The 16,252-nt window shown below is 40.4% G+C and overlaps 1 protein-coding gene across 8 annotated transcripts in view; it reads right to left on the bottom strand.

Moving 5' to 3' along the window:
• Positions 1 to 251: 251 nt before the first annotated feature.
• The window catches only part of Znf568 (zinc finger protein 568), a 70,611-nt gene continuing 54,610 nt past the window's right edge, over positions 252 to 16,252 (bottom strand). For 7 of the 8 annotated variants that reach the window (XM_074058297.1, XM_074058298.1, XM_074058296.1 and 4 more), the window contains 4 exons: positions 14,727 to 14,776; positions 8,615 to 8,738; positions 8,290 to 8,385; positions 252 to 6,946 (listed from right to left, as the gene is read on the bottom strand). In XM_074058297.1, coding sequence (XP_073914398.1) covers positions 5,508 to 6,946; positions 8,290 to 8,385; positions 8,615 to 8,738; positions 14,727 to 14,776 — 1,709 coding nt within the window. In that variant the 3' untranslated portion in view covers positions 252 to 5,507. The remainder of the gene's footprint in view (positions 6,947 to 8,289; positions 8,386 to 8,614; positions 8,739 to 14,726; positions 14,777 to 16,252) is intronic. The other variant, XM_074058300.1, reaches the window with a different exon arrangement.

A 16,252-nucleotide genomic window follows, 5' to 3' on the forward strand; every position in this document is an offset into this window, starting at 1 on the left:
ATGGAATGGACTTTATCATGTTTGTCTGTCAATTAATAATGTGTATAAAATGCAACACGGCAGGTAAAAGTTACACCAGCACTTCTCAATCCCAAGTTTTGTCAGTGAAGAAAACCTCAGAAAGATCTACTGACACTGGCTGTTTAGAAACCCATATTGCTACACGACCCTACTCAGCGCACTGGCACTGCCTCTGCAGACACGGGGAGGGCTCCACGAGGGACTAGAGAGACACCACTTTTTCTGAATGATTTCTTTTATAAACCTTTAATCAAAACCAAAAAATAACATGCTTAATTACTTGGCAATTACACAGGTGCTACAGTTTCTCTGTATTTTTAGGCAGGAAGATTTAATGGCATAAGATTAAAGAAAATTTGGAAAAACATTTGGGGTGAGACAATTCAGAAACAAAAACAGGAAACTAGCATAGCAAAAGATTTAAAACAGGTGTGAGCAAACTACAGCCTACAGGCCAAATGTGACCAACTGCTTGTTTTTATAAATAAAGTTTTATTGGAGCAAGCTGTATCCATTTGCTTTCAGGTCAGGGTCAGAAATGCACGGTTGACGTTCTGGACAAGATGATTTTGTTGTGGGGGGCTGTACTGTTCATTGTAGGTGACTGGGTGGGATCTCTGCTCTCTTCCCACTAGGTACCAGCAGCCGCTCCAGTTTCAATGACCCAACAAAGATGTCTCCGCACGTCGCCAATGTCTATGGGGCGGTTGGCAGTGGAAGCAAAGGTGCCCTTTGTTGAGGGCCATACTACAAACGCAGTGTAGAGTCTGGGCCACAAGCCCTGAGAAATTTGTATCTGGACCTCCACAGAAAATATTGTTGACTACTTTCACTACAAACAAAGGGAAAGGATGCACAGTAGCCTAAGAAGACTGTATAGCTAAATTTCTAGAAATCACTTCAAAAAATGACTCCAATTAAAAAAAAAGGAAATGGCTAAAAACAAGCAATTCATAGAAACAAAACTCAAATGTCCCTGAGGCAAGGCAGATGCTCAACCTCTTTGGTAGTCAAGAAATGCAAACTGAAGGCACATTTTCACTTTTGGCTGAAATTGAGAAATGAACAGACATTCCCATTGAGATTAATGGCAAATTTCAGACAATATGAAGGCACTGACTGCTACTTTTTTTTTTTTGCCGTACTGGAGTTTGAACCCAGGACCTCACACTTGCTAGGCAGTTGCTCTAACACTTGAGCAACTCTGCCAGTCCTGTTTATGTTTTTTTTTTTTTTTCAAGATAGGGTCTCATGAACTGTTTGCCCATGCTGCTTTGAACCATGATCCTCCTGATCTCTGCCTCCTGAGCAGCTGGGATTACAGGCATGAGTCACTGGTATTTGGCTATCTTTTAAATATACTGTGTTTGAGGCAAGGAATTCAACTGGCAGGAATCTACCTGCTCTATAGAAATAAAAGCACCAACATTATACACACATAGTAAAACTGTTACCTAACTTTTGGTAAAATAACCTGAACTTTTATTAATAGAATAGGTTGCACATATTGTGGTTTGTGTGTACTACTTAAAAATCTAAAACTAGGTAATTTGTAGCACTGACTGGATGGATATCCATGGTATGTTGCTGTGTCTGAACAGGAGGTGACGTCAATGTGCACACACTCCCATTCAAACCACCCTCCCACCTTAATCGGCTCACTAACAAATCCAGGTGTGGGTATGTTTCCTGAGAATGGAGACAGGAACGCAAGCATAGCATTGGCTTTGGATAGCAGCACATAGGCAATCAGTGTGCCTGCAGCTTTGCTAAAAACAAAAAAACCCAAAAAACCCCAAAGCCAAAAAATCTATAGAATATTTATTCCTGGCTTCTGGTGAAACATGGTATAAAGACTTGGAGAACTTTATTTTTTATGTGCGTGTGGTACTGGTGTTTGAACTCAGGACCTTGTGCTTGCTAGGTAGGTGCTCTACCTAGCCCATGTGAACTACATCTCCAGCCCCCAGAAAAGAACTCTGAAGTCTTTTGTTGGGAGGAAGTACTGCAGTTTAAACAGAGCGCCACAAAAATGCTCTACCATTTGAGCCACACCTCCGGCCTCAAGTCTTAAAGAGAAATATGCATATATTAGCAGAAAATAAGAGAAATCAACACTTTTTTTTTACACATCAAAGTGTTAGAAATTATAACGAAATTAACACTCTAATAACAGCAATTTTTGCCTGGTTTCATTAATTCTTCTAAAGGGTGCAAATTCTTCTGTTAAGAATAGTTAAAACTTTTGTGAACAGACTTTGAAATTAATATATCAGTGCAGATAAAATGTAGTAATCAGTTTTCCCTCTACCACTTGAGCCACTCCATCAGCCCAATTTTTCCTTTTTAAAATGCTTGAGTTTTTGTTATACATTGTCCCCTAATGGACTGACAAATATTTAGTACGGACTGATTTTATTTAGCACATAGTACATGTTTACATTCAACTTATTTAGAATGTGTATTTTATTTTTTATAATTTGGGGCAGAAGTGGAACCCCAGGGGTGGTCATGATGCTAAATGTGAAAGTCTACAGACCAGGAAGGAGGTAGGCCCAAGTGGAAAATGCCAAGACTTCATAGCACTTGGCCGTACACAGTACGAGTTCTCAGTTACTTTTAGCGATAACAGTTTAGTGTCTAGGATACTATGTGTGAACAAAGTATTTTTACATTACATTCTCTGGCAATTAGATCAGGTCATGAATATTCTAGATAAGCTACCATGTCCTTTTAATAGCATGAGACATTTGACTTGTTATCTTAATTGAATACTCACACACCATAAGCACAATCGATTTTCTTTATAGCTGATTTGATTCTGGATGCTATCTTTTTCCAAATTTGGTAAAAAGATGTGATTTCTCTATATCTTGAAGAGTTAAAGTATTTTGACCTGTCAGATAATTTGGTACTGGGGAATTGCATAGTACAGTTTTTAAATCAATTTCTTCTTGGTTTTTAACTTTGTTCAGGAAAATAATACTTTTCCAGGATTTCACACATATAATAAAAAGCAGGATATAAATACGCTGAATGTAAACAAGCATTTCCTATATCTTACTAAATCAAAGTTGAATATATATATATATATATATATATATCAACAATATGCTTAAGAAAATACTTAAGAAAATAATGCTTTTCTATGTCAGATACACTATAAAAAGCTGAATATAAACATTTTCTTATTTCACTAAAGAATAAATGTGTGTATGTATCTATATGAAAATATTTTAAAACGGTTATCTTTCAGCATTCAGACATTCTGTAAAAAGTTGAGTATGGACTTACAACACACGCAGTTTCTTACTTCACTCAAGTCCAAGCAAAGGATGGTTCTGAATTATTTCATGAGATCTACAATGTCAGGGAGAATTGTGCCAAGATCAGCTTTGTGGCCCTCTGATTGCAAAATGTCCACAAAGCAGGTATCACACAGCCACACAAACAGGCACCCTGTAGTTAAGATCATTTCCTGTGTTTTGCTAGGAAAGAAAGTTTAACTGAGGCCCATTTGCAGACTTTTGCTGAGACCTTCTAGGGCCATGAGTATTACACATATGACCAGATGCAAAACAGGTGAGAACAAGCACCTGGCATTTCACTTTGATGAGTAGCAGGCAATCCTGCAAAGGTAGAAAGGTATCAAAAGCGGACAAACCAACAGTATGTGCTAATTGAATATAGCCATGATCTTGTGAAATCTCCAACTGTCTCAGGCACGGTGCTTAAGTTTTTCTTTAGAGGATGAATTTCAGAAAAATGTTTGAAAGTTTCAGTTTTACCCTGCATCTATTTTTTTAAGAGCTTTCCACATGCTGGAGTTCAGTATTCATTCGTTCATTCTCATTTGTATGAGCAAATATTTACAGTGAGTTAATGAGGAAGAGGTAGTGCACCAGGTGTAGTGCAGTCAGAAAGTCAGAGTGAACCCTGGCCCTATAAACGTCCCTGTTTTCTTCAAACTTTTTTTTTTTCCCCAGTACTGTGGTTGAACTCAGGACCATGCACTTGCTAGGCAGGCACTCTACCACTTGAGCCATGCCCCCAGCCCTCTACAAGTATCTCAATGTGAATTTTCCTCAGAGTATAACTTTATCCACAAATTTCAACATACAGTGTTTGTTCTCTGTCACTTACTCTTAATGATAGCTGACTTTAAATTTCCTTTTTAAATAAAAATCATTTACACATGTATCTTTCAAATTTCCTCCAAGTGACTTGCACTTTTGCTAAGGCTTTTTTCTCATTCTCTACAGCAGAGATCAGAGATCATGGTATGGCTTTTGGAAGGGTTTTTTTCTTTCTTTTTTTTTTTTTTGACAGTGCAGGCTGACCTTGAACTTGTGATCCTCCTGCCTCTGCCTCCCAAGTGCTGGGATTAAAGGGGTGCAACACCACACACAGGTTGGAAGATTTTCATAAATCACCTCAATCTTCCTTTGACCTTAGAGCAATCTACCTATCTCCTACTGTGGTTTTTAATATGAAGATTCCCCAGAGGAGGAAAAAGGGCAAATTATGAATGAAAGCTTTAAATTTTTCTTCAAAAGGAATAAAAATCAAAAACAAGATGATTCAAGATGCCCCTGTAGTCACTGGCCATATAAGGCTTTCTTCTCATATGATCTTTACAAAATACACAACTATGAAAAGAACAAAGAAAGGTAACAGAAGTATTTTTCATCTGGCACACCTTCAATACTAGCTGGACACTGTTCTAAAGGCTGTAAGTATATTTAATTCTTACAATGCATCCAAGAAATATGGTGCTAGTATTACTAATCTACAAATGAGAAAAATTTAGATGTAGCTAAGTAATTTGCCCTGTAAGAAATTACAACAGTGAGGGCAAGTTAAGAATAAGTATTGGCTCAATCCTTTCCCACACCAATTCAGCTCAAGTTAACTTTATAGAATTGGCTCATAAATATTTAACAAAATTTGAGTGGGATGGAAGAATATGCATTTTAGAACTAATGGAGCCTTTCTAGCTATGAATTAGCAGATGAATAACTTACCTATCTAAAGCAAATTAGTGATCCTCATATATGGCATTTATAGTTTTAATCCTTTGATTTCCCCTAAGGGCTAATTACCCCAATGGTGAGAAATGTCCCAATAGTTTCTCTGTCCTCATAAATTTTTCCCTGAGGTTGACTTGTTCTGAACCACCAAAAAGGCATTCCCATTTTCCTTATATTCACAAATTTTTTTTCACTGATTGAATTCTGATGTTTAATAAATTTTGAAACAAATAAGACCCCCCCCTTCAATTTCCAACATTTATAAGGTTTCTCATCCGTAACAAGTGTCAGATAATTTCTGGTCCTTTAAACATGGGGCTTTCACACCATTCTTCCATGGTATGAATTCTGTTGAAAACCACAACTATGGGAAAAAACTTCCCTATAATTCTTTTGTTTTTAAAAACAGCATGAATTTTCTGATGTCAATCAAATTCTGGGCTTTCCCATATTTTTTCAGTCACTCCTCTGTCCTGTATGAATTCTTTGATGCTGACTAAGGTGTGAACCACGAATAAAGGCCTTCCCACACTGCTTACACTCGTAGGGCTTCTCACCAGTATGAATTTTCTGATGTCGGCTCAGTTCTGAGCCACGACCAAAAGCCTTTCCACATTCCTTACACTCATAGGGTTTTTCACCACTATGACTTCTTTCATGATGAGTAAGTTCTGATCTTCGAATAAAAGCCTTCCCACATTCCTTACATTTGTGGGGTCTCTCACCAGTGTGAACTTTCTGATGTCTAACGAGTTCTGTGCTACAAGTAAAGGCCTTTCCACATTCTTTACATTTATACGGTTTTTCACCAGCGTGAGCTCTTTGATGTCGAGTGAGTTCTGAGCCACGACGAAAGCCCTTCCCACATTCCTTACATTTATAGGGTTTCTCACCAGTATGAACACTCTGATGTCGAAGAAGATGTGAATCAGAGATAAAACCTTTTCCACATTCCTTACATTTATGGGGTTTCTCACCAGTATGAATCCTCTGATGTAGAGTCAGTTGTGAGGCACAACTATAAACCTTCCCACATTCCTTACATTCATAGCGTCTTTCACCAGTATGAATAATCTGATGAAGACTAAGCTGTGTGTCATAACGAAAAGCTTTCCCACATTCCTTACACTTATGGGGTTTCTCACCAGTATGGATTCTCTGATGTCGGAGAAGGTGTGAGGGTCGGGTAAAGGCTTTCCCACATTCCTTACATTCAAAGTACTTCTCATCAGTATGAATTCTCTGATGAAGATTAAGTTGTGCATTAGATGGAAAAGCCTTCCCACACTCCTTACATTTATAGGGTTTCTCACCTATATGCATCTTTTGATGGTGACTAAGTTGTGAGCTAGAATGAAAGGCTTTCCCACACTCTTTACACTTATGAGGTTTCTCACCACTATGAGTACTCTGAAATTTAGTAATGTCAGAGGCACCTTTCTTATTATCATTGCTTTTTTTGCTTCCATGAAGTCTCTGATGTTTAATCAGGTCTGACCTACTGTTAAAGACTTTCCCACATTCTTCACATTCAGAGTCTTTTTCCTTATCATGAGTTTTCTCATGTTGACTAGGACGTGTTTGGCACCTGAAATCTTTCTTACACTTCATGCATTCACAGGATTTCTCTCCAGTATGAATTCTCTGAGATTCTTTCTGGGCTGGACGCTGGATGGATGCATGCCTTTCTTCAGCAGTCTTAATAGCCTGTCTGAGACGTCCCTTCTGATGTCCCTGTTGTCTCTCCAGATGACATGTGGTTTCCTTGTTATCTCTGATCCTGGTGCCCTCACTATTGGAACATGCATATTTTTTCATTATCTCCTTTTGCAATGATTTAATTTTATAACTGTCATTTGGAGATAAATTCTTGTTTTTTCTTTTGGACTCCCATTCTGTAAGATAAGCAGAAAAAAAGCAGGTGTTATCACATTTCAGGAGAAAGTAAAGTTCTAAGTTAGAAATGACAACTAAAGGTAATGAAAATGTAAACAACTCAGAACTAAATTTCAGTTTGGAAAGAAAAGAAAAGAGAGTGAGAATAGAGAAGATGAGCTCCTAAAGAAAGGTGGAGGCACAGCTGCTTCCCCTCTGGTGAGAATCAGAATCAGATGGGAAATTTCAAAATATGACATCCTGGAACCACTTCAGACTAAATGAAAACCTAACTGAATAGGACATTATATCCAACAGCAAATCTTCTCATCTCTAACCTTGAAATGTATCCAGATTTGGACTTCTCTCTACCTGTATCTCTACTATCTTGTTCAAAGCCAACTCTTACCAAGATAACACAACACTATCCTAACTATTAGCTCTGCTTCCACTGTTGCCCTACTAACATCCCATACTCAACGCAATAGCCAGAGTGATCATGTTAACACCAGTTGAAGCATGTCATTTTTCTGCTCAAAATTCTCCTCCTCATTCAGGGTAACTCCAAGTCCTTACATGGTGGACAAAGTCTTCCACAAACCTGCCCTGCATTACCTGCTTCTGACTGTGCTGCCTATCCTTTCCCTTAGATGACTTTGCTCCAGCCCCTGACGAACTGTGTAGTCTTCAAACTCACCAAGCACAGCCCTCCTTTGGAATCTGCTGGAAAGTATCTAAGGTATCAGTATGGCTCATTCAATTACTTCATTCTGATCTCCATTCACAGTCAATTAATGAGATCCCCCTTTACAGAACTCTTAACAGAATGAGGTACTGGTACATGCTATAATATGGATGAACCTTAAAAACATTCTAGAAAGTAGAAGAAGCCAGTCATGAACTGAGTACTATGTGATATCATTAATGTGAAATGCCCCAAGCAGGTATATCCACATAGGCAGGAAGTAGATCAGTGGTTGCTTTGGGCTGGCTGTGGGGAGTGACTGCTAATGGATATGGGCTTTCATTTTGCAGTGATGAATATTCTAGAGTTTGATGGCTGCTTACAACTCCATAAACATACTAAAAACTATTCTACTGCATACTTTAAATAAATGAACTTTATGATGTGAATTATATTTCAATGAAGCTATTTAAAAAAAGTCAAGAGAAAACTGTACCCACAGTACAGGTCACAGGAGCAGGAACTAAGATGGTAGTAAGAGGAGTAATAATTTTGAGCCCTGTGCTGAAACACCCTTACTTTCTTCTCTAGACTTAGGCCTCTTTCTGGTAGGGTGCTTTCCTATCAGTATCTGGGAGGTATTGCCTTCTCACATGATCAGTATGATTCATCACTCACCTGGACACCACTCTGTTGACTCCTTCCTCCTAACCATCCAGGGTTCTTTCCCCTGCTCCAATAAGGAGATCACACTTGGCTTAGTATCAGAAAGTCCTGCTCAAAGGAAAAAAAGAGAAAAGGTTAAGCTGTGCATATCAGAATTAAAATCAATCCATAATTATCAAGCAAGATAATCTAAATTCACAAGAGACAATCCATTCTTTGGCAAGCAAGAATCATTATTTCAGTCAAGTACCTGAAAAGCATTCGTAAAAAACTCACAATAAGGAGCATAAAAATTCCAGAGGGCCAATTCTGAATTTTGAGGAGTACATACACTTACCCAGTGAGATCAGATGGCTGTAATTCTCCAACATTACATCTCGGTACAAATCCTTCTGAGCAGAGTACAAGTATCCCCACTCCTTTAGAGAGAAGTAAATGACCACATCTTTGAACTTGAAGCCCTGAAACCACAAACAAATATACTATGTGAAATTAATGGACAAATCTTTAAGGTAGGATAAAAGAAAGTAGAGAAGGCAATTCGGTAGGAGCTCCATTGGGAGCCCAGGGTCTGCTGGACCTTCCAAATGGGACAGTCAGTGTGGAGCAGGGTGCTCAGAGACAAGTGCCCACAAGTGCATCTTCAGATATAATTTCTTGCCACATCCCATTTTCCATCCAGGTCTGAGAATAAACAAAGTCCAGGTAAACAGTGTTTCTCAATTAAATGAAACTATCTACACAAGTACACAGTACATACTTCTCACTGGTCATCTCATTTTGCCATTCAGGAATGTTTTAAAAATCTGAGTTAGTCCAAAGTATCTTATAAAACCTAGTTCAGGACCAGATGTGGTGGCTCATGCCTATAATTCCAGCTACTTCAAAGGTCGAGATTGTGAGGATCATAGTTTAAGGCCAGCCTGGACAAAAACTTAGTAAGACACCATTTCAAATCAATAAGCCAGTGTGGTGGCACATAACCACGGTCCCACTATGTAGGTAGGAGCATCTTGGTTTGAGATTGGCCCTGGGCAAAAAGGTGAGACTCTATCTAGGGGAATAAGTAAAAGAAAGAGCTGGAGGTGTGGCTCAAGAGGTAGAGTGCCTGCCTAGCAAGCACAAAGTCCTCAATTCACACCCCAGTACCACCAAAAAACAAAACCCTATCTCTGAAAATGAATGGAATTTATGTAATTTCATAGCTTTTTAAAAAACAGGCTCAACAAAACAAAACAAAGCCAACAAAACCTCAGGCCCCAATCACATGACTATTGAAGCCCTTTTCCATGTCATCACAACTTCTTAAATGGACACCATTTTTACTGGCAACATGACACCCCATCTTATGAGCTCAATATTGTTATTTCTGTGCACTAGGTTGGACAATTTCTTAAAAGTCCTTTTGCAGTTATGAGACAATTCTCAACAATTTAGCTAAATTTTCCCCAACTATAATTCTCCTTATTTCTGAGCTACCAAAATGAATGGGGAAAGATCCAGACTCACAATAATATGACACAAGGTAAGTACATACCACACAAGTTTAAAATGGACCCACTGGTTGGTATCCATCTGGTACAGACTTTGGGAATATTCTACAACTCCATATACTCAATCATTCTATCATCCCCAATCCTAATCAAATTTCAGCTCTAAGAATTTAGGGAGGCATAAAGTTTCTAGCAGGGGTGGGTTGTCCCATTCCATCAGAACTCTTGGTGGAGGTGCATGCCCTTAAGAGAACCTCAGGATGTGTGTCAGTGGCTCACACTTGTAATCTTAGCTACTCAGGAGGCAGAGGTCAGGAGGATTGAGGTTGAAAGCCAGCTGGGGAAAACAGTTCGCAAGGCCCTAACTTGAAAATATTCAACATCAAACAGGGCTTGTGGAGTGGCTCAATTGGAAGAGCACCTGCCTAGCAAGTGAGAAGTCGTGAGTTCAAACACCAATAGCAGAAAAAAAAAAGAAAAGCTCAAGTGTTTGTTGGTGGGTACCTAAACACCTGCTGGAGTACAAAGAGACACTTAAAAGACAGCAGACATTAGTAGCATTACTGACTGAAGAAACCTCCTCACTGCCAGGAACTGTTCTGGGCTCAGAAGAGCCTGCTCTGACCACCCCCCTCCGGCCCCCCTGCTTTTATTTTTAATATAACTTGGAAGATACTGAGCCCCTCAGGCTCCTGAGCACAGGACACCAGGGAAGTCCCAGTTCTGGAAAAAAGTTTCTGCACCAAAGCGCGTCAGCCTTCCCTGGGCTATATGCACTAGTCATTTCCCTAGCTTTGCTCCTATATCCCACAACTGGGTCTTCAGAGCTGAAACTGGTTCCTGAGCCGGTAACCCATGAGATCAGGAAGGGCATGTGCAGCCTCAGTAGAGCTCGACCACCTGGATTCACGTTGCAGTGGCTTTAGATGAAACCACAGTTCTCAGAATCCTTGTGGCCAGCGCCTTCTGACTTTCCTGCCTGACAATCTCTCCTGCTGCTACACTAGTAAGGCTCTAGCCTTAGTGTTGAGGGTGCCGTGTTTACTGAATCTGCACTACAATTACAGATATTTAAGCACTTTAAATTCCTGGTGCCTCATGCTTTAGAGAAACCCACAATCCTAATCCAGAGGAAGTGAGCTTGCAGAAGTCAGTCATTCACTCAAAATTGCAGTCAGCAGTGGCACTGCTTGGTTGAAACACAGTGGCTGCCTTCTACTTCTGGCTCCTTCACCTGGACCCTGAATTTCTGGGTCTACTGTTTGTCACTCCAGAGCAGCAGTCTCTGAGGGGAACTCAAAGGCAGAAGGGAAAGGAAGAGATGCAGCTGAGCCAGCAAACTTCTTTTACATGAAAATATCAAACTTTCCCATGAGGCTGACTCTGTGAGGGCCCTGGAGACACAGACGACTCTGACTTAGCACCCACCCTTAAAAAAAGCTATTTAGGTGATTTATATCCTCTTGGTTCAATTTTGGATGGTCATATGTGTCTAAAAATTTTTCCATTTCTTCTAGAGTTTCCAATTTATTTGAATATAGGCTTTCAAAATAATCCCCAATGATTCCCTGGATTTCCTTGGTGTTTGTTGTGATCTCCCCTTTTTCATTTCTAATTTTACTTATTTGGGTCTTTTCCCTCCTCATTATCTGAAATTATTGGGACCACGGATGTTTCAGATCTCCATATTTTGAAATATTTACACATACTTTAACCAACTGTGCTCAAAAGAGGTCTGGATTTTAGCGTATTTAGGATTTTGGATTAGGGAAGCTTAACCTGTATCTAATACATCTTCTACTACTCACTAGTTAATAAAAGCATTTTTATTTCTTGGCGGTACTAGGCAGGCACTCTACCACTTGAGCCATACCTCCAGCCCTTTTGCTCTGGTTATTTTGGAGATAGGGTCTTGGTTTTTGCCCAGGCTGGCCTGGACCCACACTCTTCCTGATCTTAGCCTTCCAAGTATCTAGGATTATAGCCATGGGTGCATAGCTCAGTAAAAGCATTTTAAAAAAATATATAGCCACAATTCAATGTGATAAGGGGGAATGTAGTTATTTAGTACCAAGCACAACCAGGAGGCTGATGCAGGCTTTGTAGATGCTGCTTTTGTTTTTGTTTTTGTGCTTTTAGATAGTGATCCCAGGGCCTTGTGCTTACCGGGCAAGTGCTCTACCACTTGAACAATATCTCTAGCCCTTTTGTTTTTAATTTGTTTTTGAGATAGGGTTTGGTTGACTTTTCCTAAGCTGGTGTCAAACTCTGACCTCCTGCCTCTGCCTCCCAAGGAATTTCATATCCTACAAATAACATGCTATGGTGGCACATGGTAGATGCATGTGCCACCATAGACTTAGATGGTGGTGCTTGAGTTGGGTCCAGGAGAACCCAGAAATTGGGTGGAGGGCATAAGTGCTCATTCCATGTTTCTTGTGCAGTGGAGGCAGAGATGCACTGTGAATTCTTGCATGACTGGTGCAGTGAGAAAGGGAGGAAAGATGAGGCTGCAAAGAAGGATCAGAGCATGAAATGGCTAGATCTGTTCTCACAGGTGGTAAGACTAAATTAAGGGGTTTAAGCAGGACCAATTGGCTGATTAAGAGGAGAATCTTATTACTGGAAAACAGTAGCTTATTTAGGCTGAGTGGTGTGTGTTAAGTATCATGTAACATGTAGAAGATTAACTGAGACTCAGAAAAGAAACAGGATTCCAGTGCAGAAAGGCAAACTGGACAGTAGTCTAAGTAGAGTGAACATTAGTCAGAGGTGGGGAGAGCGGATGAGGTGCATCCTGACAGCTGGAGAAGCAGTTAGCAGTGGTAACTGATGAAGGGTTCCAGGAACTATAGAGAGCAGTGATAATGGAGAATTCCACAGGGATTAGACAGAAATGTATTGAATTACAGGTCATCCCTTCCAGGACTAAACATCTCACCCTTACCACTTTAGTCTAATACTAGGCTTAGTTCTCTAGTAAATACAGAATGTGCTTTAAAAATAAACGTATAATGAAAGTAACAGGGACTTGCTGAATAAAATAAAGGAAATGACAGATCTGAACTATTTTATTGACTAAGTACAGCCAGGGAGCCCAATTATGAGGTAAGAGGACTATCTAGTCTCCTAGTGTGTGCTTTGGTATAAGACAATAGAGTGAGGCTCTAGGGCATGAGTTCAAAAGCAGGAAAAGCCCAGGTATGGTGGCTCATGCCTATAATTCCAGCTACTCAGGAGGAAGAGGGAGGATGATCATGGTTCAAGGCTAGCCTGGGCAAAAAGTCAGTGAGACCCCCATCTCAACCAATAGCTGGGCGTGGTGATATGTTCCTGTCATCTCAGCTATATGGGAAGTGTAAATAGGAGGATTATGATCCAGGTTGGCCAAGGCAAAAACATGAGACCCTATCCCAAAAATCACTAAAGCAAAAAGAACAAAGGAACAAACAAAACCCACAAACAAAATTATTGGCCAGAATTAATGAAAGAAGTGTTACACCCAGATATATTCAGAAAAACAAACAAACAAACAAAAAACAACAAAAACTCTGAATTTCATATCCTACAAATAACATGCCATTTTTCAAATATAATTGCTGTAAAGGCACTGAAAAATAAATCTAAAAAACTCTCCAAATTCAGAACTTCATAGCCACAGTCTCTGGTTATACCTTAAAGATTATATTGTTTGGACTAGAGACAACAGTACTTTAGGAAAATGAGTGGCTTTTCTATTTTTGTGGTAGGGAAGGCCCATCAGCATGATGTATAGAGAAGAAAATGTATGTAAATACTGACATGTGAATCCATTTTTTAAACCTCTGAATGTGAAAGCACATGCAAAATATATTACCTGTGGAAAAATATTCCTAAAACAACTTAGAAATGAGGAAAAATATGCTTATGTTGTTTACAATAAACCAAAAAAGAGCACCCTCTGACAAGTGGGCAAAGAAAGTCAGTAGGCACTTTAGAAATTCTAGTACTACTATTTATTAAGTCACTTTAGGGCAAGTGACTTAACAGAATCTATTTCCTTGCCTGTCAACTTAAAATAATATTATATTTCATCAAATCTGTGATGTCACTCTTTATAAAGTCACCCTTTCTTTATATATCAGGAAAGGAAAAAAATGCTATCAATGCAACTATGACTTGCCAGGAAGTATAAAGCTCACTGTGATTTCAAAGAGCTTGAAATGTTAGAATACATCATAGGGCTGAGATATAACAAGACCCTGGATTTGACTATCAGAACTGTCAAAAAAGAAAAAAAAAACGGGGAAAAAAAGCACATTACAGAATTAATGAAATGTAGTCATACCTGTGTCACAGGTTGTTATATGGATTTAACAAGAACTTCACAGTACAGTGGCTCAAAGTGAGCTGTTCCATAAATTAGTTGCTTCTATCAGAGAATGATCTTACTCTGAAACAAAATCATACACCCATTCCTAGGTGCAGGCAAGATAATTTGAAAGTATAAATAGTAACCATTTCTGGATGGTGGTACTATGGGTGATTTCAGTGGTTTTAAGTTTTTAAATTTCAGCAAGAATCTTGCATTACTTTAATCATTACATATTAGGTTATTTTTATCTTGGAAAAATTATCTAGAACTCAAGGGGGAAGGCAGGCATTCCAGGCTGTTAGAAATTTATAAGCAAAAAGGCTACTGCAATTCTGTTCTTCAAATTCCCTGCCAAATCACTGGGACAGGTCAAGACTGAGAAAGAACAAAGTAAGGGAGGAGAAAACTCTAGAGTACATAATTTGTGCAAAGCAGAAAGTCCTGGGGATGCTTTGGGAAAGCTGTTCCATAAGTTTGGTTCCCTCCTCCTTCTCCTTTCTCCAAATCACTAAAGTAAATCTTTTGGATAGATCCTTGAGATTTGATAGTGTCCTGAAAACCAAGAAGCCCTTTTCGAGAAGAAAGAGGCAAATGCAACTGACCTCCTCCACATCTTTAGGTATACAGCTCTTCTGTGCTCCTCTTCTGGATTCTGGAGAAAGAAAAAGGAAGAAACAGTTAAGAACAAATGAGTCTACCATTCTTTTCTGGAGCCCAGTCAGCTCTGCACCAACCCCCACCCCAGGCACTGAGGGACACCAAAGAAGCCTGCAACCTCACCACCATCTCCAATCCTTACAAAGTAAAAAAGTAACCTTAGGGGCCCAGGTAGAAGTCCTGTGAAAGATTCCCAGACCCTGGCCTTCTTCCTCGTCAAGAGCCTGACTCCAGTTGCTTTCAGCCCCAGCTTCTTACACTGAGCCCCAGTTTGTGGTTCTAAGATAAAGCCTAAGCAGGTGCATCTGTTAGTGTTCCACAGTCCTGCTTGTTATTCTAGGGCACCTCTGTGGGTGGAGATCCCCAGTGGCTGCAAGGTGAAAGAACAGAGAAGGTGAAAAGGTGAAGGCTCCTTAGTGGAGTTCCCAGTCCCAAGCTCTAGAACCCTACTGCCAACTCTTGGATAGTGTGGGTTGGGTTTGGGATGGGGTGGAGAAACCCCATCATTCTCTGCATTAAGTGGTGGCAGCTGTGGTTATTCTGGCTGGACCTGAATGGGAAACATGAGCTACAAAAGCTTGCCAAGGTGTAGGGATTTTAGGGACAGGCCCAGCACCCATCCTCCGGCAGACTCTGCCCAGCACAGACTAAGAAGGTACAGAGGACACCCCAGCCCTTCCCAGATCTCTAAAGGCAAAGTCCATAACACAGCCACAGAGTTGCATTTAGAAAGGACATCCACCACATCCCATGGGCACTGATACCGAGACCTGAACACTAGGTACACAAGCCACATCCAGAGAGTACTGCAGCAGCTTTCTGCCTAAGGAGTCATTGTCTAGATAAGAGGTCCCACAGTTGCATACTCTAAACCTCCAAGCACCCCCAAGCCCACTCCCCAACCAGCCTCAAACCACACCCACCATCCATGTGTGCAGACCTGGTAGGGAGCAAGGCTCAGCAACCTTGACACTCTTGATTTCATCCCCTAGCCTGGCCCAGAGATCTGTGCCCTCCCCAAGGGCATGGCCCTGACATTCTTTAAACAATTTTGAAGTATAGGCCATAGCCTGGACATCCACAACAGACCTACCTCATGGATGTTTAGGCAGACCTCGGCCCCACTTCAACACTCTGTCATTCACTCTGGCCTGATGAAGTCTGCCCTAAACCAGACAGCCACACCACTGTGAGCCAATCCAACCCTAGACCCTATGCATTCGAACTCCAGCCTGCCACCCAACTTGGTGCCACCGACCCTCTGGGAAATGAAGTCTGGGGAGGGTTACCACCTGGGGACCTGGCCTGCACTACTTTTTCCCTAGACTCCCATCACATTGCCAGCCTTCAGTGAAGTCCAGCCCAGCCCACCTGGAGCATCCTGCTTGAATGAGGGCAACCCAACAGTAAAGGGGTAGAAGGTGGTTCGGGCTGTGGAAACTCCTAGGAAATGTAGAACCAAACCACAAAG

The sequence above is a fragment of the Castor canadensis genome, chromosome 16 (assembly GCF_047511655.1).
Source record: "Castor canadensis chromosome 16, mCasCan1.hap1v2, whole genome shotgun sequence".
NCBI lineage: Eukaryota > Metazoa > Chordata > Mammalia > Rodentia > Castoridae > Castor > Castor canadensis.